This window comes from Gopherus evgoodei, chromosome 15 (assembly GCF_007399415.2).
Source record: "Gopherus evgoodei ecotype Sinaloan lineage chromosome 15, rGopEvg1_v1.p, whole genome shotgun sequence".
NCBI lineage: Eukaryota > Metazoa > Chordata > Testudines > Testudinidae > Gopherus > Gopherus evgoodei.
In genome coordinates this window covers 20843008-20864783 of record NC_044336.1, presented here as the reverse complement: position 1 = coordinate 20864783, position 21776 = coordinate 20843008, and the positions used below count along the sequence as shown (strand labels likewise).

Here is a 21776-nt window from a genome sequence, read left to right as displayed (position 1 = left end):
GCACAGTGGCCAAGTATCATTTCACCAGTCGTTCAGCCCCTAATGATCTATTGAGCCTTGCCTTCAAGTACCTGGCCATGGGCCTTACAAACAAGCAGATGCATTTGAACAGCTTTGCAGAACCTGCACTGAACCTAAATCAATGTTTAACTGGGAATAATTTGCAAAACTATGCTTCATTATATCCTGAATGTGAGGTGCTTTCTACACATCACACAAAAAAGGGAAATCTACATCACTACATAGCCTGAGAGCAGAACAGAGGGTTATAAATGCACACAGAACACACAAGATAAATTAGAGCAATGACATTTCAACCCCAAGGTCTTTGCCAGGAAGGATTTGTAAGGGAAATTAATAGACTGGAGAATTCACACTGCTCCTTTCTCTTTGGATATTTGCCATTTTTAAATAAGGCTTTTTCCCCCCTTCCCCCCTCTCCCGCAAACACTCAAAAAGAACAGGCCATTAGCAACAACCAATGTGAGCGGCATAAAAATAAACTTCCTTTACACCTGGATCAGACAGGCCCACTTGCTAGCTGGTCTTGAACTACCTGATCAGACCCATGTTCAGGATGTCATCACATCTAAGGCATGGCAGTAACAACTGAAAAACAACTGGTGCAGGAAACTTACAGGACTCAGGCCATAGCAGGTAAATAGTTTTTCATCTCACCTTCACTATTTTTTGTGTTTAATTATTGTTTATATGGTGCTTTGAAGATCCTCCACTGGTGTAAATTGTCATAAGTCATTAACTGAAGTCAAAGGATGTTTGTCGGTGTGCACCAACTGAGGAGATCAGTGGAGCAATGCCTGTTTATGCTAGCTGAGGATGGGGCCATTTTTTGCTATATTAATATCCAGCACTACATAGTTTGAAAGAACATCCAACTGACAAATCGTGTCAAACTAATCTGATAGCGTTCTTTGATAGGATAACGAGCCTTGTGGATAAGGGAGAAGCGGTAGATGTGATATACCTAGACTTTAGTAAGGCATTTGATACGGTCTCGCATGATATTCTTATAGATAAACTAGGAAAGTACAATTTAGATGGGGCTACTATAAGGTGGGTGCATAACTGGCTGGATAACCGTACTCAGAGAGTAGTTGTTAATGGCTCCCAATCCTGCTGGAAAGGTATAACAAGTGGGGTTCCGCAGGGGTCTGTTTTGGGACCGGCTCTGTTCAATATCTTCATCAACGATTTAGATGTTGGCATAGAAAGTACGCTTATTAAGTTTGCGGACGATACCAAACTGGGAGGGATTGCAACTGCTTTGGAGGACAGGGTCAAAATTCAAAATGATCTAGACAAATTGGAGAAATGGTCTGAGGTAAACAGGATGAAGTTCAATAAAGATAAATGCAAAGTGCTCCACTTAGGAAGGAACAATCAGTTTCACATATACAGAATGGGAAGAGACTGTCTAGGAAGGAGTATGGCAGAAAGAGATCTAGGGGTCAAAGTAGACCACAAGCTTAATATGAGTCAACAGTGTGATACTGTTGCAAAAAAAGCAAACGTGATTCTGGGATGCATTAACAGGTGTGTTGTAAACAAGACACGAGAAGTCATTCTTCCACTTTACTCTGCGCTGGTCAGGCCTCAGCTGGAGTATTGTGTCCAGTTCTGGGCACCGCATTTCAAGAAAGATGTGGAGAAATTGGAGAGGGTCCAGAGAAGAGCAACAAGAATGATTAAAGGTCTTGAGGACATGACCTATGAAGGAAGGCTGAAGGAATTGGATTTGTTTAGTTTGGAAAAGAGAAGACTGAGAGTGGACATGATAGCAGGTTTCAGGTATCTAAAAGGGTGTCATCAGGAGGAGGGAGAAAACTTGTTCACCTTAGCCTCTAGTGATAGAACAAGAAGCAATGGGCTTAAACTGCAGCAAGGGAGATTTAGGTTGGACATTAGGAAAAAGTTCCTAACTGTCAGGGTAGTTAAACACTGGAATAGATTGCCTAGGGAACTTGTGGAATATCCATCTCTGGAGATATTTAAGAGTAGGTTAGATAAATATCTATTAGGGATGGTCTAGACAGTATTTCGTCCTGCCATGAGGGCAGGGGACTGGACTCGATGACCTCTCGAGGTCCCTTCCAGTCCTAGAGTCTATGAGTCTATGAACTTGAAGGCTGCTACAGTCAACGCATGGAGTTCTGTTTGTCCATCTTAGCAACGTGTTTATTTGTAATTACCTGGCTACTTTCAGTTGCTTTCATTACCAAGTATAATTTTCCTGGCAAGTAGCAATGAGTCATTGCTGGCAGCTTGCTCCCATCTGCAGGAGCCGGGAGCAAGTCAGATATTTCAAGAAGCTATTTTCACATGTTACCATGGAAATAAATGCATATTATCTTTTAATGCTTGAAAAACAAAAATTCAGTACAAAGCATATTTAATTAATAAAAAAAAAATTAACCCAAACAGGGAAAAGTTTTTAAAAGCAACAATGATCCCAGATTGGAAACCCAAGAGGAAAAGAATAGGAAACCCCATCTAGCCAGCTTTGCCTAAAGAGGACTTTTTTCCTGAGCATTTTCAGGGATGGATGGGAGCAGCTCGCTTAATATTAATAGACTTTCTTTCTTAGCAGCCAATGGTTCCTTCTGAAGAGCTCAGGGCATGAATTCATCCTCTGCTGGGGCAGCGCTGTTGACAGCAAGATATGGATATGCAGAAGTATTGCAACCAGCTGCTCCATGCTGCTCTTTAGCATCTCCACCAGCTTCCCCTAATGAAAAACATAATACAATCGAATCAGAGGAGGTTTCCATGCCTGCAAACTCTCCAGACTGTATTGTGCAAACCTAACTCAGTCTGTCAAACAGCAGCTGGGAGGACATTGGTGTCTAACTCCCATCTTCACATGGTCTCTCTGTGGCTGTGCTCCAGCGCCTATGTCCCCAAATGATACAGGAGCTGAGAAATTACGGAACTGCAAAAAGTGTAGGGTCCCTATTGATTCAAACAATGAGCTCCATCCTTCAAAGACCAACTGGATGGACTGAGGAGCTCTCCACCTTGCTGTTCTTTCTTTATGGTGCAATTTTTGAAACTCAGATAGCCACTTCCTCAGTTGTGTTCAAAACTATTCTAACTGCCCCTTCTTCCAACTGGCCAGGGGCTTGGCAGAAACTGATGCTTCCACAGCCAGCATCAGGACCGATGCTTCACCAGCCATCCAGGATATCCCATTGAATGGAGAGGTCTGGTGCACTGCATTCTGCTGTAGGCAGGCAGAGCCTGCCATGAGGTCCCATGTTCTCTATGGCAGTCTGGATCGACATTCTACAGCAAAATCCCACTGCATGTTTGTGGCTTCCTAGTGCAGGAGCCTGGAAATCCAACAGCAGCTCTAAGTAAGCGTAAAAGTTGAGGTTTTTGCTGAGTTTAATAGGTCACTACATAATTGCAGTCATCCAGGTTCCCATTTTATGTTTATATTCATTTTAACCCAAGCCTCTTCTTACATTCTCAGTTGTTGGCATGCCACAGATTTCTGCATTGACAGTACATAACTCCTCTGTACAAGCTGTAGGTGGAAATCTGGAAGCTTTGGGAGTGAAATAGGGCACAGAGGTGGCTTTAGCAGCCAGGAAGTTGAGAGAGGCAATTTGGAATAATCTCGTTAACTAAATATTTGTGGTAAAATGATCAGCAGTGAAATAATAAACTTCTTCATTAAAAACTTTCCTCATTAGGTTTCAGAGCTGAGGCACTGCTGAAGTGAACAAGGCAGTTCATACTCAGTTATTGTTTCAGACTGTCTGCTGCCTCAGGAAGATCACAATGTATCAGTTTATATTTAGATTGTCTTCACAACCATAAGGACTAGAGACTTATTTTTTCCTTTAAAGGAAAGATTAGATTCTGAAGCACAAATCCACAGCAGGGGTAGATTCTGTGGCAAATTCTATGGCCACCCAATGGTGAAGTGCCGCAGTCCTGATTAAAAAAGCTCAGACAACAGTAAAAATGGTTCTTAATACCTTCCTGTTACAATAAACCACCCACAGAATGATTTTCTTCAGCTACTTGAGCTATGCATTGTTCGCTCACCAATATCATTACTAGCCTCAATTTCCTTTCCCCTGAAACTTGGAATTTCATGGGTCAGACCAGTGGTTCACCTAGCTCAGTATCTTATCTTCCAACAATGGCCAATGCCAGATGTTTCAGAGGGAGTGAACAGAACAGGGCAATTTATCAAGTGATCTCATCGCCTGTGGTCCAGTCCTAGCTTCTGGCAGTCAGAGGTTTAGTGACTCCCAAAGCATGGAGTTGCATCCCTGACCATCTTGGCTAGTAGCCACTGATGGACCTATCCTCCAGGAACTTCTCATTCTTTTTTTTAACCCTGTTATACTTTTGGTTCTCACGACATCCCCATAAACACTAGAGGCCTCATCTTAATTAGAGTCATGATCTGTAAAGTAAGTGAAATAGAAATAAATAGCAGCACCGTCAATAACAATACTGCTGGTGTTAATCTACTGAATTCTAAATGTTTTAGTCTCCCGTCAATGCACAATGTAATGATTCTATAAAACTTAATCACCACCTGTGGCAACAAAACACAGCTTAGTGTTTCAGACGTTTGTGCTTATGTTGTATATGCTTCAGGAAGTTTTATGGGGCCAAAGACCTTGTCTTCTTACTAGAGTTCCACTTCCAGGATGGTGGAAAAATAATGTGTTTTTTCACTCCGGTGACTGGCTACCTTAAGTAAAAAATGCTTATGAAAATTAATCACCAATATCTAAGGTACTTACCTGACCCTATCACTGTGGTATGTGAGCGACTCACAAGCCTTAATGAATTTATCCTCACAACAGCCCTGTGAAGTAGCGAAGTGCTATTATCTCCATTTTACAGATGGTGAACTGAGGCACAGAGAGGCTCAGAGACTAACCCAAGGCCACACAGGCAGTCTGTGGCAGAGCAGGGAAATAAACATGGTCTCAAGTCCCAGGCTACCACCCTCACCATTGCACAATTGTTCCTCTCTAATATTAGGATATATTTGGTTCCTTATTTTGGGGGCTTTTGCTCCATACCTCCTTCCTTTCCCCCTTTCCACTCTTATCACTTGAGCTAAAGAAGAACCACTGATAAGTACAAAGCTGTATTATTTATAGGGTTTATATCCTGTGTGGATCTCTAGCCACTACAGCAGTCTGGCAAAATCCCCATAAAAACCCACCAGCATGGCCAAAAGATCTGCCCACCCAGCTTTACAGTGATGACGGGGTTACGGGATTGGTGTTGACAGTGGTGGTAGTGATACTTTAATCAGCTGCCGTAAAAATACCCATCCAGGGTGAGCAAGCACATAGTATGTTTGCAAACCTGCACACAAGGGTGACCTGATCATCAGCACTTGAGTAGGTTTGACGTTGAGTAGATGTCGGAGGTGTCCGCACACACGGTCACGGGTTGTCTAGGGAATGACTCCCATTAACATTGGGAAAGAAAGTTGTACATGTGCCCCAAGAGGAGAGACACCCTCCATCCCTGGGATAGTAAACTGAGTCCCCAGCAATGGCAGACCATGTAGGAAGACTACAATAAGCGGCGGGAGATAGAGGTATTCCTACCACCTTCCTCTGATTGCTTTGGAATCCATTTAAATTGCGGAGTAAGCCAATATCACCAGGAAAAAACTGATCAATGGCAGAATCAGTCCACCACCATGGTTACCTACTATTTTAACTACTAGGTGGCAAATGATTATGGAGTCCAGAAGGAGCAACATGACCTTCTCCAGCCGATTTCTTCCAGATAGATTGGAAAGGTTTAATCAAGCACAGGCATTTGAGGTTTGGTTGGGACTATTTGAACGTCTGAGATCATAATGTATGCCTGAGGGAACCGCTAAAGCCTCCGCCTTCATTCTTTTCTACACTTCTCACTGTTACTCCCCCAAGGCTACTCTCCATACAGATGCTTCCGGAGCCAACTCATCAGCCCAGTGAGATACAACAGCTGATTGCATGGGGGAAATTTAGAGCCCAAGCCACTAAGCTGGGAGCACAGTGGAGGACATGCTCTCAGCCCCTGGGAGCAGGAAGTTGGTACCCTGCTTTGATACAATGGGGGTTGTGGTGCTGGAGGGAGCCAGAAGCAGTGTAGCCTCATTCTTCTACTCAACAGGAAGATCGCAGTGATGCAGAAACTGTCCTGAACCTGAACCCGAACCCAAACCCTGCCCCTTAATGCTCCCTACCTTTGGGAAAGTTTGAGAGCACATTAGAAATTAGCAGTTAGCACTTACTTCTATAAGGAGCCCATCCAAAACCCCCTAACTTTGGAAAGTTCGAATCCAGATCTGCACTTTGTGGTACCATAGTAATTGCTGAGAATTGAGAAAATGTATATAGCTCACCACATTTCCCACTGTGACAGCTTTAATATCACCACTGTACTCACCTATCTCATCACTAGGCTTGTCTTCCATGGTCTCCACTTTTAGAGTTTCATAAATAGCTGACTCTCTGTCTTCATTAAAATCTTGATTAAAAAGAAGAGAAACAAAAGATAAGTATCAGGTGGACTTTTGTTAATGAACTAATTATTGATTTATTCAAGTTTCTGAACCAATGGTTTCGATATATGGTCTAAAACTTGGAACAAATGACAGAGTCAGGACACTTGGGTTCCATGCCCAGTTTTTTGCCGCATGTTCTGTAATCTTGGGCAAATCACAACTCCTCTTTGCCTCCCTTCTGCAAAATGGGTAAAATAACATTTACCTACTTGATAAAGGTAATGAGCCAGAACATTTATAAAAGGCTTTGAGATCTCTGGATTCATGGTGCTTGAGAAATGGAAGTATATCATTGTGAAGAGGAGTCACAATTGTAATTGTTTGACATGGTGCAATGACAATGATGTTTTAGAGCCAGACTGCTAATGAAACAGCAGGACCCCGTTTCCCCAAAGCCTTCAGAGACCTCCCTCAGTGTCAGTGGGGCAAGTTACTCAGAGAAGTGTTTGTACATAACAAAAGGCAGAAAATCCTTACTGGAAGCCCTTTGCCTTTCAGATATGATGGATGTCCTTAAAACAAAGTTCAAAACTCAAATTAAATATGAAAGAACTCACTAGAGGTATATGAAAATCAGTGGTTTTCTTAGTCTCCTCTAATATTAAGAGATCAGTGGCCCTGGATATGCAGCTAATGGTCTCCTCGAGATAAAGTACAGTGTTGTAATGATTTTCTTCCTTATGGTCTCTAGCAACTTGAGCTCTTTCCGTCAAGATAGGAATATCATGCCTAACAAAACAACAAACAAAACGTAAGAACGGCCACACAGGGTCAGACCAAAGGTCCATCTAGCCCAATATCCTGTCTTCCGAAAGTGGCCAATGCCAGGTGCCCCAGAGGGAATGGCCAGAACAGGTAATAATCGAGTGATCCATTCCCTGTCACTCATTCTGGCAAACAGAGGCTAGGGACACCATCCATGCCTATCCTGGCTAACAGCCATTGATGGACCTATCCTCCATGAATTTATCTAGTTCTTTTTTGAATCCTGTTATAGTCTTGGCTTTCACATCCTCTGGCAAAGAGTTCCACCGGTTGACTGTGCGTTATGTGACAAAAACAAGCCTGACATACCAATCTTGAGCATCCATCAGTCACTGTAGCATATGCTTTCCAGCTTTCACATACTAAATACATTTCCTGTACATTTGATGATGTGAGTGTGCTAACAAATGCTGTAAAAATTCAACAATTGGGACACAATTTGCTGCTCCAGTCGGGGTCACCAATTCAGTAGCTCTACACAATTTTGAGGGATTTTTTTTTTTACATCCTGGAGGGAGGAGGAAGACGTTCCATCGCTACTGAGGTAAGATGGCAGGTGGGTATGGGGGGAGGGTGAATATTGTCCAACTAGAAAGACAAATTTCACAAAGATACCAAAATCAGAAACTTCCCTGCTAACTTTCCATAATAACCTCAAAAGCAAAGGTATATTCAGGCACTAAATCATGAACCAACACAAGTTACCAGCTGTTAAGGATGCTGTGAATTTCGCATGACAAAATTCCTATTTCTTAGGAAGAGGAAGCAAATGACTTAAATAACTGAGGCAAGGCTGAAGCTTTCCTAGATCCCCTAAACCTTCTTGCCCAGAGGCTCTAGTTCTTGTCAAGCTGGGAATCACACACCGTCTAGGAAGAGCACCACAGTCAACTGCACGACACTGAATTTACAGCTCAAGTTGTACCACGTGCAGGCTGACTGTTCTCTACCAGGCCCTGGCAGCTGCATCGATTTCCATAAGATTTCAATCCAGGCAGTACGTAAGTCAGCAGATTCTGCAGACTGATAGAAAAAGAAGTACAATCATTAGGGACATTTAACTGGAACAAAAGGATAGACATTTTATTGATGCATGTTAATTTCACAGTCTGTTGTAACCATTTCCTCTCCACCTCCCGGAGTCCAGGGCTGTATCTTTTTCTTACTTGTGATCCTTTTCTTTACATTGAAGCTAGGGATGAAAGCTGAACATTCCAAGAAATTGTATTTCAAACTATGAGCCTGATTCAAAGCCCAGTGAAGTCAATGGAAAGAGTCTCACTGCAAAGGTCTTTGGCCATAGTTGAGCAATCTTATATCTGTGTACTGGATAAAGTCATTGGATAATGTTATAACAGAGCAACATGGCTTGAGACTGGAGAGCACTGGAGCAGTCCCGGCTGCACAGTGGGTTAGGGAATACACTTTGGCTACCATGTCACTACAAAACTCACCGAACCTCCTAAGTGCCAGGTGTTTGATAGCACTGAGATTCTGTTCTTACCAGGAGTTTCTTCTTTCCGTTTGTCATTGTGATCTCAAAAGGGTAATCGGCTTTCACAGCTTGTGCCTCGCGTACTGACTGCACCTAAAAAGCGTTTCTATAAAGAAGCCTCCACAAGTATGTGCAACCTCTAAGATTTGCTATTAGCACTTAAAAAAAAACACCATAATCCTGATAGATGAAAAGACTTAAAACACGTTGGGCCAATTTTTCCAGAAAGTATAAATTGGCATAGCTTCACTGACACTGGAGAACCAGGGTCAGTATGACTTGACCTCTTTGGTTATGCCACATTGAACACAAGACCTGCCATACTGGGTCAGCCCAATGGTCCATCTAGCCTAGTATCCTATTTTCCGACAGTAGCAATTGCCAGAACAGGGTAATTATTGAGTGATCCATCCCATTGTCTAATCCCAAATTCTGTCAGTCAGAGGCTTCCGGACATCCACAATGGTCTCGCATCCCTGACCATCTTGGTTAATAGCCACTGATGGACCTATCTTCCATGAATTTGTCTAATTCTTTTTTGAAGCCGGTAATACTTTTGGCTTTCACAACATCTGCTGGCAATGAGTTCCACAGGTTGAGTTTAAATTGTGTGAAGAACTTCCTTATGTTTATTTTAAATCTGCTACCTATTAATTTCATTGGGTGCCCCCTAGTTCTTGTGTTACGTGAAGAGGTAAATAACACTTTCTTAGTCACTTTTTCCACACCATTCATGATTTTATAGACCTCTATCACATTTCTCCTTAGTCGTTTCTTTTCTAAGATAAACTGTCCCAATCTTTTTAATCTCTCCTCCTATTCCAGCCCCTTAACAATTTTTGTTGCCATTCTCTGTACTTTTTCCAATTCTAATATATCTTTTTTGAGATGGGACAACGAGAAGGGCATACAGCATTCAAGGTGTGGGTATACCATGGATTTATATAGTGGCACCTAACGTTTCTTGACATTGTTAGCTTTTTTGACTGCTGCTGTGCATTGAGCAGACATTTTCAGAAAACTATGATGGCTCTAGAACAGCAGTTTTCAAGTTTTAGCAACCCAAGGACCACCATTTTGATTTTAAAAGTTTTGCAGACTGCCAAGCCGGTTTCTAATTTCTCCAGGGGTGCTCAACCCCACTCAGCCCCAGGCCCCATCCCCACTCCACCCCTTCCCCCAAGGCCCCATTCCCCACCCCACCTCTTCCCGCCCCTGATCCATCCCTCCCCCTCCTCCGAAGCAGTGTGCAGGAGGCACTGGGGAGATGGGGAGGAGTTGATCAGCATGGCCAGTGGTCCCAGACATGACTCACGGATTCCCTGGAGCTGGACATGACTCGCAGACTCCTTGGAATTCCTTCACAGACCCCTGGGGTCCACAGACCCCAGTTTGAGAACCGCTGCTCTAGAACCTCTAGAACCCTTTTAAAAAAAATCTGTATTAGCTATCCTCCAGTCCTCTGGTATAGAGGCTGATTTAAGTGATAGGCTATATGCTGGAGTTAGTAGCTTTGCAATTTCATATTTGAATTCCTTCAGAACTCTTGAGTGAATAATATCTGGCCCAGTTGACTTATTACTGCTTAATTTATCAATTTGTTCCAAAACCTCCTCTAGTGACAACTCAATCTGGGACAGTTCCTCAGCTTTGTCTCCTAACAAGAATGGTTCAGGTGGATTAATTTCCCCCTTATCCTCTGAAGACTGATGCAAATAATTAATTTAGCTTCCCTGCAATGGCCACGTCTTCCTTGAGTGCTCCTTTAGCCCCACAGTAGTTTAGTAACCTCACTGATGGTTTGCCAGACTTTCTGCTGTTGATGAATTTAAAACTATTTTTGTGAGTTTGTGTGTCTTTTTCTAGTTGCTCTTCAAATTTGTTTTTGGCCTGCCTAATTATGCTTTTACACTTAACTTGCCAGAGCTTATGCGCCTTTCTATTTTCCTCAGTAGGATTTGATTTCCAATTTTTACAAGATGTCTTTTTGTCTCTAACCGCCTCTTTCACTTTGTTGTTTAACCATGGTGGCATTTTTTTTGGGTTCTCATATACATTTGATTTGGAGTATACATTTAGCATGGCGTTTTTTGAAAAGTTTCCATGCAACTTGCAGGCATTTCATTCTTGTGACTATTCCTTTTAATTTCCGTTTAACTAGATTCCTCATTTTGGTGTAGTTCCCCTTTTTGAAGTTAAATGATTCTGTGGTGGGTCTCTTTGGTATTCCCCCCCCCCCCCAAGAATATTACATGTTATTACATTATGGTTGCTATTACTGAGTGGTTGAGCTATATTCACCTCTTGGACCAGATCCTGTGTACCATTTAGGACTAAATCAAGAATTGCCTCTCATAGAATTGGAAGGAACCTCAGAAGGTCATCTAGTCCAACCCCCCTGCTCAAAGCAGGACCAATCCCCAGACAGATTTTTACCCCAGTTCCCTAAATGCCCCCCTCAAGGATTGAGCTCACAACCCTGGGTTTAGCAGGCCAATGCTCAAACCACTGAGCTATCCCTCTCCTTGTGAGTTCCAGAACTGGTTGTTCCAAGAAGTAGTCATTAATGGTATCTAGGAACTTTATCTCAGACTCATAGATTTTAAGGTCAGAAGGGACCATTATGATCATCTAGTCTGACCCCCTGCACAACGCAGGCTACAGAATCTCACCCTCCCACTCCTAGAACAAACCCCTGACCTATGTCTGAGTTACTGAAGTCCTCAATTTGTGGTTTGAAGACCTTAAGCTGCAGAGAATCCTCCAGGAAGTGACCCGTGCCTCTACATCCTGTCTTGAGGTGACCTGTATCCAGTCAATATGGGAACAGTTGAAATCCCCCGTTATTACTGAGCTGACTTTATACCTCACCTGACCATTTTCTTTGCTCCCCTGCAGAACTACTACAGCCCACTATTTTGTATTTGGAAAGTGTAAGGAAGTGCTGCCCTCTGGAATCTCTACTCCTGTCCCTGTGTGCATCAGTCTTAAGGCTTTGCAGCACACCGGCCCTCAACTTCGGATAACGAGTCATTGTCCAAATTCTTAGCAGTCTTCTCAAAAGTGATAGTTGGTCATTTAGGATTCACACAGCAAGATTTGTTTACATTCTACTCCCATATGTGTACAAAATAGAAATTATTAGTTCTGTGTGGGTCCAATCCTTCCAGCTCTTCTGGTGTGGAATTCAGTAGGTGTCGAGGACTTGCAGGACCGGGCCCTGTGTTTGGGAGGACTGTAAGGAGGAAGTCCTGAAGTCTCATGTTATACCAACTATCCTTCCAGTCTCAGAGGGCTAACTGCAGTTTGCTCTCCAGCTGGCCAAGGCTACTCTTGCATGGTCCAGGAGGGTCAATAACAAGCAAGGTGAGATGCAGCATCTGTAGAGAGGCATGTGCCACTGTAGCACTCTCAGCTCCAGAGTGTTGAACTCTGATCCTCCACAAGTTACAGATCCTCACTACTGACTTTAAACATGAAATTGGATACAGAAACTATTGACTTGGTTATGGAAATCCTCAGCCAGCTAGTCACTGAAAGATTCCCCTCAGTGCAAATACAAATACAAGAAGCACTTCTGAGAGTCTCTCTAAAACAGTCTGGCATGTATTTGATCACAGGTTTTACTTACTACGTATATGGAGTAGTGTCCGTGGAGGCGTAACTGCAAAAGAACACCATACCAGTTATCAATAGGAAAAAATATCCATACTATCAAAGATGGAAAAAGTAAATAATTTATACACCTACTGCATCTCCATGTTTCTTTGTAAAGAAGTAGAGGGTGGTATTGTGAAGTCGGAACCAATACTTTACCCATGTAAATTTCTATTTAAATAACAAAACAAACAGTAGAAAAAACATGACATAAATCAGTGGTGTTGATTCTCTTATGAATTCCAGACTCTGCCACCAACTCATTGTGTCACTATGGGCACTCTGCGCCTTAGTTTCCCCAGCTGTAAAATGGGTGGTATGACGCTTAATGTGTAAAGTGCCTTTAGATTTTCAGATGAAAGTCATTATAGAAGTGCAAAAGTAGTTATTACATATGGATACATGCACACGCACACACGCCAGTCTCTTAGAAGCCAAACATTTAAGGAGTTAAGTTCCCTACTCCTACTGACATTTAGGAGTTGGGTGCAGAGCTCTCTGATAACTCCAGCCTATGTTCCTTTTAATATAGTTTAAGGTCTTGCCTTATTAAAACTGAATGGAACATGTTGGTAGCAAACTGAGAAGGGCTTTTGTAAAGGCAAGTTAATGAAAATGGAACTATACATTTTTGGGGAAGTTTGTATGTGACTTATTTAACAAAAATATAAACCAGTTAAATATGTTGTTTTGGCTAAACCTACAGTGTATGGCACCAGGAGATGAACCGAGACTCTGTCCCCAATAAACATTCACATTTGATTTACGTGGAGACTGGCTTGTCGTACTGGCTGGCATGAGCCTATGGAGACTTTCCCGCCTATAGGTTGCTGCTCTGAATCCTTTTCCATCCAATTCCTCTCTCAAGAAAAGCCCAGTGTGAGCATTTGTAGAAGGTGCATCTTAGATTATTAGTGACCTTCAAAAAATAATTTAAAGAACATTATTTGTCATCTCTTTCCTACATATCAGCAGATTCCCCCAATGGCAGATTTTTTTTTTGGATATTCCCTTAAAATAGACATCAAAATTAATCAGCTGTCACATACATGGGAACAAAGTCTAGCTACGTACAGAACTGCTAGCCTCAGTTAGCATAGTGTGGAGTTATATGGCCATCTACAAATAACTGGCCAGATTTTCTCGAGTGCTTAGAACCAAGTAGCTCCTACTGAGAATCATGGGAGCTCATGGGTGAAGAGCACTTTCTAAGACCACTTCATTTAGGTGTCTGAATGGGAACTAAGTATCAGAGGGGTAGCCGTGTTAGTCTGGATCTGTCAAAGCAGCAAAGAATCCTGTGGCACCTTATAGACTAACAGACGTTTTGGAGCATGAGCTTTCGTGGGTGAATACCCACTGCGTCAGATGCAGAATGGGAACTGTTAGGCACTGAAGTCATTCAGCAATTAGACATCTAGAACCTTTTGGGCCATCAGTACTCCCCTTTCATCTTCTTCCTGTGGAATTCCAGTTAAAAAAACAACTTTACACTTGTATATACTCTATTAGAAGATCTCAAAGCACATTACAAAGATGAAGTCTCAGTATCTCAGAGATGAACTAAGGCACAGAGATTAAGAGTTGCTCGTGGGCATTCAAAAAGTCAGTGGCCAGCGAGGAAAAGAACCCAGGGTCCAGGATTCTAGCCACTGAGCCCTATTTCCACTCCCTACTGAGCAAGAAGGATTAGACTGGACACACCTAACAGCATATTAATGCTGCTCCATAATTTATAATGGGTCAAGGATGAATTATACAAAGCACCATCTCCCACTGTCTCTGTGCAGAACTGAATATGGATGTCTGGGAATGCATTTACACACTACAAATTGAAACCTATCCCATTTAGTGGCTATTAGAGAACCTTTACCAGATCTCTTCTGACTTCTTTGGAAGGAGTGGAAGAGTCAAAACAAGAGAGACATCTATGCTACCCTAAAAAACAGAATAAAAACAGCAGGCACTGAATACAAATTAGATGTTGATACAGGATACAGACCCTGATTTAGTACATGCTTAAATCCATCCCTATTCAGCAAAGCACTTAAGCATGTGTTTAACTTTCATATATATACTTAGTATACACCACCACACTGAAGATCAGTGGGATTTAAGCATGTGCTTAATTGCTTTGAATTGAGGCCATATTCATAAGGCTATCACATATATTCTAATAATAGGAGATATACCTATCTCCTAGAACTGGAAGGGACCTTGAAAGGTCAAGGAGTTGAGTCTAGCCCCCTGCCTTCACTAGCAGGACCAAGTACTGATTTTTGCCCCAGATCCCTAGGTGATCCTCTCAGGGACTGAACTCACAACCATGGCTTTAGCAGGCCAATGCTCAAACCACTGAGCTATCCCTCCCCCTAAATTATAGTCAGACAAATCCATGTTCTTTGTTAAACTGAATGAGAATGAAAATAAAAATCCATTCAGTTTCACTTTTTCCAGCTTTCATTATCTCAGCAATCTGTTGGGTTTTTTTAAGTGGTAAAATAAGGAAGCTGTCAGAGCTACACAGAATCTTCCCACTCCTGCTGTGATTAAATCAGCTGGAATAAAAAGGGAAGTTAGAAATGTACACACCAGACTTTGTCCTAGGCATTCTCAGCAACAGTGCAGATATCCATTCCCTTTACAAATATTCTGATAAAATGTCACTGTCTATGAAGAAACTGAAGTCCACTATTGCTATGAAAGCAATATTTTGATGTAAATTGATTTACTGTGTACTAAGTACATTGCTTAAATATTTATACTAAAAATGACTTAAGCAATGACAGCACTTTTAAAAGGTGTAGATCTAGCTTCCCATCCTACAAACATTTAAAGAGATATGTAACTTTAAACAGTAAATGCCTGAAAGAATTGGACAGCAGTAACACTTTCATATTTAAAAAATTAATGTCCTTTGCATTAGCAATAAATACTAAAATATATTCCCCAAATACATATTGTAATTTCATGTATTTTTGTATTAATATGCAGGCTACACAGTAGTGAGCACATAGTGAAAAAGGCAATAAAACCCGTTTAAAACTGCAGAAGAATCATTTTACTTTTCTAAAAAATATTTATAATCAAATGTCAAAATAAGACATTCATAATCCTTTTATAGTTAATTTTGACATGTCACACAGGCAAAGAAATATCTAACTTATTGTATAATCACAGAAATTAAGAGCCTTAACACACATTCCCTTTAATTATACATTTTAACTTTGTTTTGGACTACAGACCAAAGAGGACTTTAACTAGATTTCTAGTGACTACCTTTTCCATGAAAGATTTTATACCCCAAACTATGCATCTGTCCAAGAAGAACACTAACCATTTTATCTTTTCTTTTCTTCGAGAAGCTTTCAAAAATCAAATCAGCTTCAACAGCCATTGTAATAAAATTCCCTGGGCCAGGAGCTTTTCAGTATTCTGATGTTGAGCAGAGCAGGTGAATTTCCTCATTTATCTTCTCTCCCCACCACTTCTTTGGCGAGGTCACAGTGTAGCAGACAGCGATTACGCTTTTAATCGGTTTTACAAGCTTCCCACTTCCTCCCCCACTCTGTTTTGCACATGCCAGCAAATAACGATTTCTCTGCTGCAGCTCATCTCTGTTAGCAAATTCCAAACTGGCTAAAGCTTGCCTGCCTTCCACTATTTCATGGGCAAGGCTTCTGGTTGATGGCAGTTAGGTTGCTCTCACCTCTTTGATCTGTCTTGTCTTATTCTGGCCCCCCAACTTTGCAACTGGGCTTCCTAACCTGTCTAGAAACTTTGTAGTTATTGCTTCAACAGAGATTTGACTTCTGTCTGCAAGTCAACCCTCATCCCCTTCCTGGGATGATTCCTCATGCCTCTCTCATTGCTTTTGTGAACCTTCCAGGTCTTGTTTGAAATTATTTTTGTCCATCTTTGATTTCTGGAAGCATCACCATCCCCTGCTCCATGTTGGGTCAACAGGAATACCAGCTCACAATTTCTCTCCTATGAAACTACATCCCACTGCTACCAGTATTGCCTCTTTTCTACCCAAGTGGCTAGTCAAACTTCAGGGCTATTAGGGATGGCAGTGGGGCAGAGGGCAGGAGCAGCACATGGCAGTGTGGGGAGGGACAGCTGCTGCACAGGGAACGTAGGGGAGCTGATGGGGGGCTGCTGGTCCATCCTGGTTCCAACTACCCATCTGCTAGCTGCAATGGACTACTCTTTCTGCAAGCAGTGGACAAAACAGGCAGCTTCCAAACAACTTAGAAGGGAGCATTTCACAACTTTAAATGAGCATGTTCCCTAATTGATCAGCAACTTAACATCAAAACAACGTTAACCGGGACGACTTTAAGTGAGGAATTCCTGCACAAAACTAAAAGCTTGAATATTTCTCTGCTTTTCTACCAGTAACTCTCTCTTCACTAGGCTCAGCATATTAATGCATCCCTCTAAGACCAGCCAATAGTAGGTCCTGCAAAAACCAGCCAGCTATAGACTGGAAGCTTTTCATGTAACTTTTGATCAACAATAGATGGTTATTGCAATTACTCTCCTCAGAGTACATAATCTTGAGAAAAACCTCTTCATTTTCCCATTGGATCAAAATGCATTAGAATATGGTTAGTGATGGAGAAAGTTTGAATTGGCAATATAGTCTTGTTTCAGTGGAGCTTAGTACCCAATCCTGTCTTCCTCTGGTGAAAATCAGGAGTAACTGGAGTGACTGTAAGCCAGAAGAATCAATGTATCCAAGACATTTACATCTTGACAGCTTAAAGGGCTGCTACAGTATTCTCTGTGATGAAGAGTAGGTTTTTACAATCAACCATACTTTTAATTAAAAAATAAAGATATCAAGACAAAGCACAGTACACAGTTATTTATTGAAATACTTGAAAAGGCCGGCAATGGAAAATATAGGTTTGTCATGAGGATTTTATATTCATTAGATTACTTGATCCATTAAAAAAGGTGCTGTCTAAAGATAATTCTAGCTAGGTATATAACCCACTGTGAACCATGCAACTAATACACACTGAAGAAGAGTAAGCACTGTGTACTATGTTAGTTCTACCCCGTACACAGCTTTTAGAAGAATGATTTATAATGAGGAATTAAACAGCAACACTTTTTGAATTATAAACATTTATAATATACAAACTGTTTTCCATCGGATTTGAAAGGGCTATAAAACATAGTGGAAAGTGAAGCAACACAGAATTACACAAAGCATATGAAGTCTGTCTGGCAGTTTTTAAAGTTTACTTTTTTCTTTTAAAAGAGGCATCTCAGACAGTTAAACATGTCACAGATCATGTAACATACAAAATCATTAGGCCACATCTGCCACAGTAACTTTTTCCTTAAAATATAGCTCAGTGGGTAAACTGGCTGGCTCTTCAGTTAAAAAAGAAAAAGAAAGCCAGCCACATATTCTGCCTTGTATAGCTTGTAGTCCCAAAAACGAACTTCAGATGCATATGAAATAAATAAGTCATCCTTGAGCAAGTATGATCCTTGAGTTGAACCTATTCTACTGAAAATGAATTCCAATTATACACTCTCACTATGCTGAAACATCTAAGAACAGTATTTCTAACAACTTTTTGGGAAGCAATGTCTTACTGCCTTAATATATACAGTTTATTTACAACATTCCCTTTTGGCCTTACAAATTAAACCATTTTAGTTGGCTGTTAACGATGCAATTTTTTCCACACATTATGCAATACTGTAGTTATAACTTTCATTTAAAAGACTCTTATGCACGAATTACAAATATTAATAAAGTAACTCTGCATATATAAATATTTCTAGCAGAATTTAAAGCATTCAGAATATACATAATTTATTTTTATTTGGTAGGGGCCAGGTACTGCTTTTCAGATCATCGCTGCTTTAATAATGCTCTGTACATGGCAAAACCCAAAACTGCAAAGACTGTAGCACCAAAACTCGCTCGAAGCCAAAATGTGGAACTTTTGAGGTCTGCTTGTGTCACATGCCTGCAATTTAAAAAGATAAAGAATTTAATTAATTTCATGACAGGAATGTCAGGCAATTCGTCAAATAAAAATCTGCTTTTGGAAATTTATTAACACTTGTCACGCTTAAGCAGCACAACACTAGGGTTACAAAGTTTTAATCAATGCAAGCATTTATACTTCTCTTAAAGGCTCAGGACCTGATGCTGCAGCCCTTGATCACATTAGAAAGTCCCACTGAAATCAAAGATACTATGCAAGTGAAGAGGGCTGCAGGATCAAGCCTTTAGTCCGCTGTGAATGGGGCGAGGGCAGAACTGACTTATTTGACAGCAGCAAAAACTACTCCATAAGGGAAAGCAGCTACAAATAATTAATTGCCCATCCAGAGTGAGCAAATATCCCCGCACACTGAAATATTAGTAAGATAATATTTTTCACATATTTCTGCTTTTCAGAATGAAACCTTCCAAGCAATGTTGTACTACCAGTTAGTTAACTGACAAGTGACTAGTAATACTTCTCCAAAAGCTAGCACCACAATGACAATTTGCAAATCCCTCCCCAATATATAATCACAAAAAGAGGAACAGGTACTAAATTGAAAACTGTTAAGAGAACGACATGCTAGTGGAACAGGCAGTGCGTGACAGACAGAAAAAGAAACAATGAAACAATAGGATGAAAGTGGTTGGATGACATAAAAAGCCATATTATTCATGACAAGATAGATACAGCCAATGACCCACATCTCCCAGATACCACAAATAAAGTTTGTGAGCATGCTCAGTTAAACCCTGCTAGCCATCTTCAAGAGTCTCAAGTATGACAGCTTACCATAAAGGAGTAGATAAAGTGTTAAAAGTTATTACAATGATCTTAAATTTAAAGCACACCAAGTTTCAAACTAATTGTTATGGAGGTGATTTAGAGAACCTGCGTAATATAGCTGAGTTTATATAGCTTGTATATTTTTATAATGGGTTACTGGGTGGATGCTTTAAAAGCAGTTACAGCACAAGGCGTATACAGTTATTCTGTGCGTATACCATGTGCAAAACAGAGTTAGCTGACTATACAGTACGAATTACAGAACTATCATGCTGCTTTATAAAACATGGATTGTGTAATTGTTGTTACCACAACATACAAACCAGTGTAAAATATTGTTTAGCAAACATTTATAGTAATAACAGGTCCTGTATATATTGTACTTATAAATTTGCATACTAGGGTATCACATGCTGCAGAACAGATATGGGTTCTTCTGTTTATTTCTACTGAAGTGAAATGCAGCATATGAACAACCACTCACATCTGCTCTCCAAATTCCTATTCTTATTCGAAAGCTCCCTGCGAGATTATGATCTTGAACAGACCAAACTCACAGTTTCTTGCAAGCATTAGTTCCCACAACGAATTTCTACAAAATATCTCAGAACTAGATATCAAGTAGTTTGGTTGTTCTTTTGAAAGGGAAAAATGACAAGATCATCCCAGTCAAGATATTGTTACCTGTCTTCAAGTATATGTGGATCAAGAGATGACTCCATGAAGATGGAATCTTCTACAGAGCTGACGGCGTGCACCTGATGAATAATACTGCTCTCCTCGTCTGCTAACAGCATGGCACCCAACTCATCTATATGGAGTCTTAACCTTTTTTACACATATGCACAGTTTGCAGTTCATAGCATGGTTCAAACAGGAAGTGACTCAATGCATGCCACACTTACATCTCACACAAGCTGTATTCAGCTGCTAATTTGTTTTCATCTAATCCTTTGCTTTTGTGCAGTTGTTAAAAACTTAACATATAAAAATAGGAATTTGTTCAATGGCTAGCTAGATAACTAAAGTAAACACAAAATAAGAGCATGCTTAAAGACCTAGGAGGCTGTAGCATTAACCAACAAGAGAAAGGAAGCTGCTATAGAAGCCGAAAACCCATGCTTCTTGACTTTTATTTTACCCCAGGATACTGCGGTACACCTTAGACTGTACACTGCAAAACACTAAAAAAAAGGTATGTTCTTAACCCAGGTTAGCTAACTCAAGCTAAAATAGTAGCAAAGACACAGGAGCTCATCTTTTAACTCAGGTTTGCAGCTTGAGTTAAACCTATAAGGGATCCTGGCGTTGAATTCAAGTTGCTAACCTGTGTTACTAGCCAAGCTGCTATTTTAACCCAAATTAGCTAACCTAAGTTAAGAACACCTTTCTGTAATGAAAACATACCCTAATTGCAGTACTTCAGCAAAATAGGCTGTGTTAATACAGGAGCATTAACTCTAATTCTGATGAATTTCCTTTACTACTGTTGGGTCAAGTCTGTATGTTAAGAAAATGTAACTTTAAAATGTTTTTGTAGAGTGAATATGTACACTAAAACCTCAGTTTCAAAACTCGTTAAAATATAGAACAGTATGTGTGTATACACACAAACTCTGAAGGATGTATATTTTTGATAAAACAGCTCAAATTTTTTTTAAATTATCTGACAAAATATTTACATATATATTTTAAATGCATCAGTTTAAAAGTGTGAATCTACACTTGTTTAATTTAGATGCATCGCAGCTTGTCTACTGAAGCTCCATCTATCGTTCAAGTCTGTATTTACTACTATTTCCAATGAATAGTTTGGCCTTTTACAACATTTCTGCACATGTGAACATTTAACAAGCATTACAAAAGAAAGTTATTGAGCATGGTTAAAAGTGATCATGTACCTTTAAAAGCAACTAATGTAGTTTCATGATCATGCCAAAATCCTATTCCCATGTCAAAGCATCAGAGAATTTAATGACTCACTCATAGCGTAGCATTTTTTTCTCCATTTAATCGAAGGCTAAGGATAAAGCAGCTTTTCCTTTAACTAAATTAACCTAACCAAACTCTAAGGCCCAAGCCCTTGCCCACTGAAACCAATAGGAGTCCTTCTATTGACTTCAATGGGAACTCGATCATCCCCTGTATTTTTTGGCAGAAATTCTTCCAAGGGAGCCTAAGGGAGTTAGGAGTCCAGAACCAACCAAAATTCAGTGGGACTTGGGTATCCAATTCTTTTGGGCTCCTCTGAAAGTCCCAGCCTTTACTTATAAATGTTCCATAACAATCAGAGTACACAGCCAATGGAATCTTTCCACACCTCAGTGCCATACTCACATCTCTTGTGAAAATAACCCCAAATAATAAAAAGGGGACATTTCATTTCTGATATAAGCCCTTCAACTTTACTGTGGTTATACCACATGACATTTTGTCCCAAAATCAACAGCTTCCATATCAGTATCAAAGAAAGCTTTCACATTTTAGG

At 40.6% G+C, this 21776-nt stretch overlaps 1 protein-coding gene across 5 annotated transcripts in view; it reads right to left on the bottom strand.

Annotated features, from left to right (window-relative positions):
* Positions 1–17337: 17337 nt before the first annotated feature.
* Positions 17338–21776, bottom strand: part of RHOT1 (ras homolog family member T1) — a 43934-nt gene continuing 39495 nt past the window's right edge. For 4 of the 5 annotated variants that reach the window (XM_030534180.1, XM_030534182.1, XM_030534179.1 and 1 more), the window contains one exon: positions 17338–18478. In XM_030534180.1, coding sequence (XP_030390040.1) covers positions 18361–18478 — 118 coding nt within the window. In that variant the 3' untranslated portion in view covers positions 17338–18360. Of the gene's footprint in view, positions 18479–19972; positions 20117–21776 lie in introns of all 5 variants that reach the window. The other variant, XM_030534183.1, reaches the window with a different exon arrangement.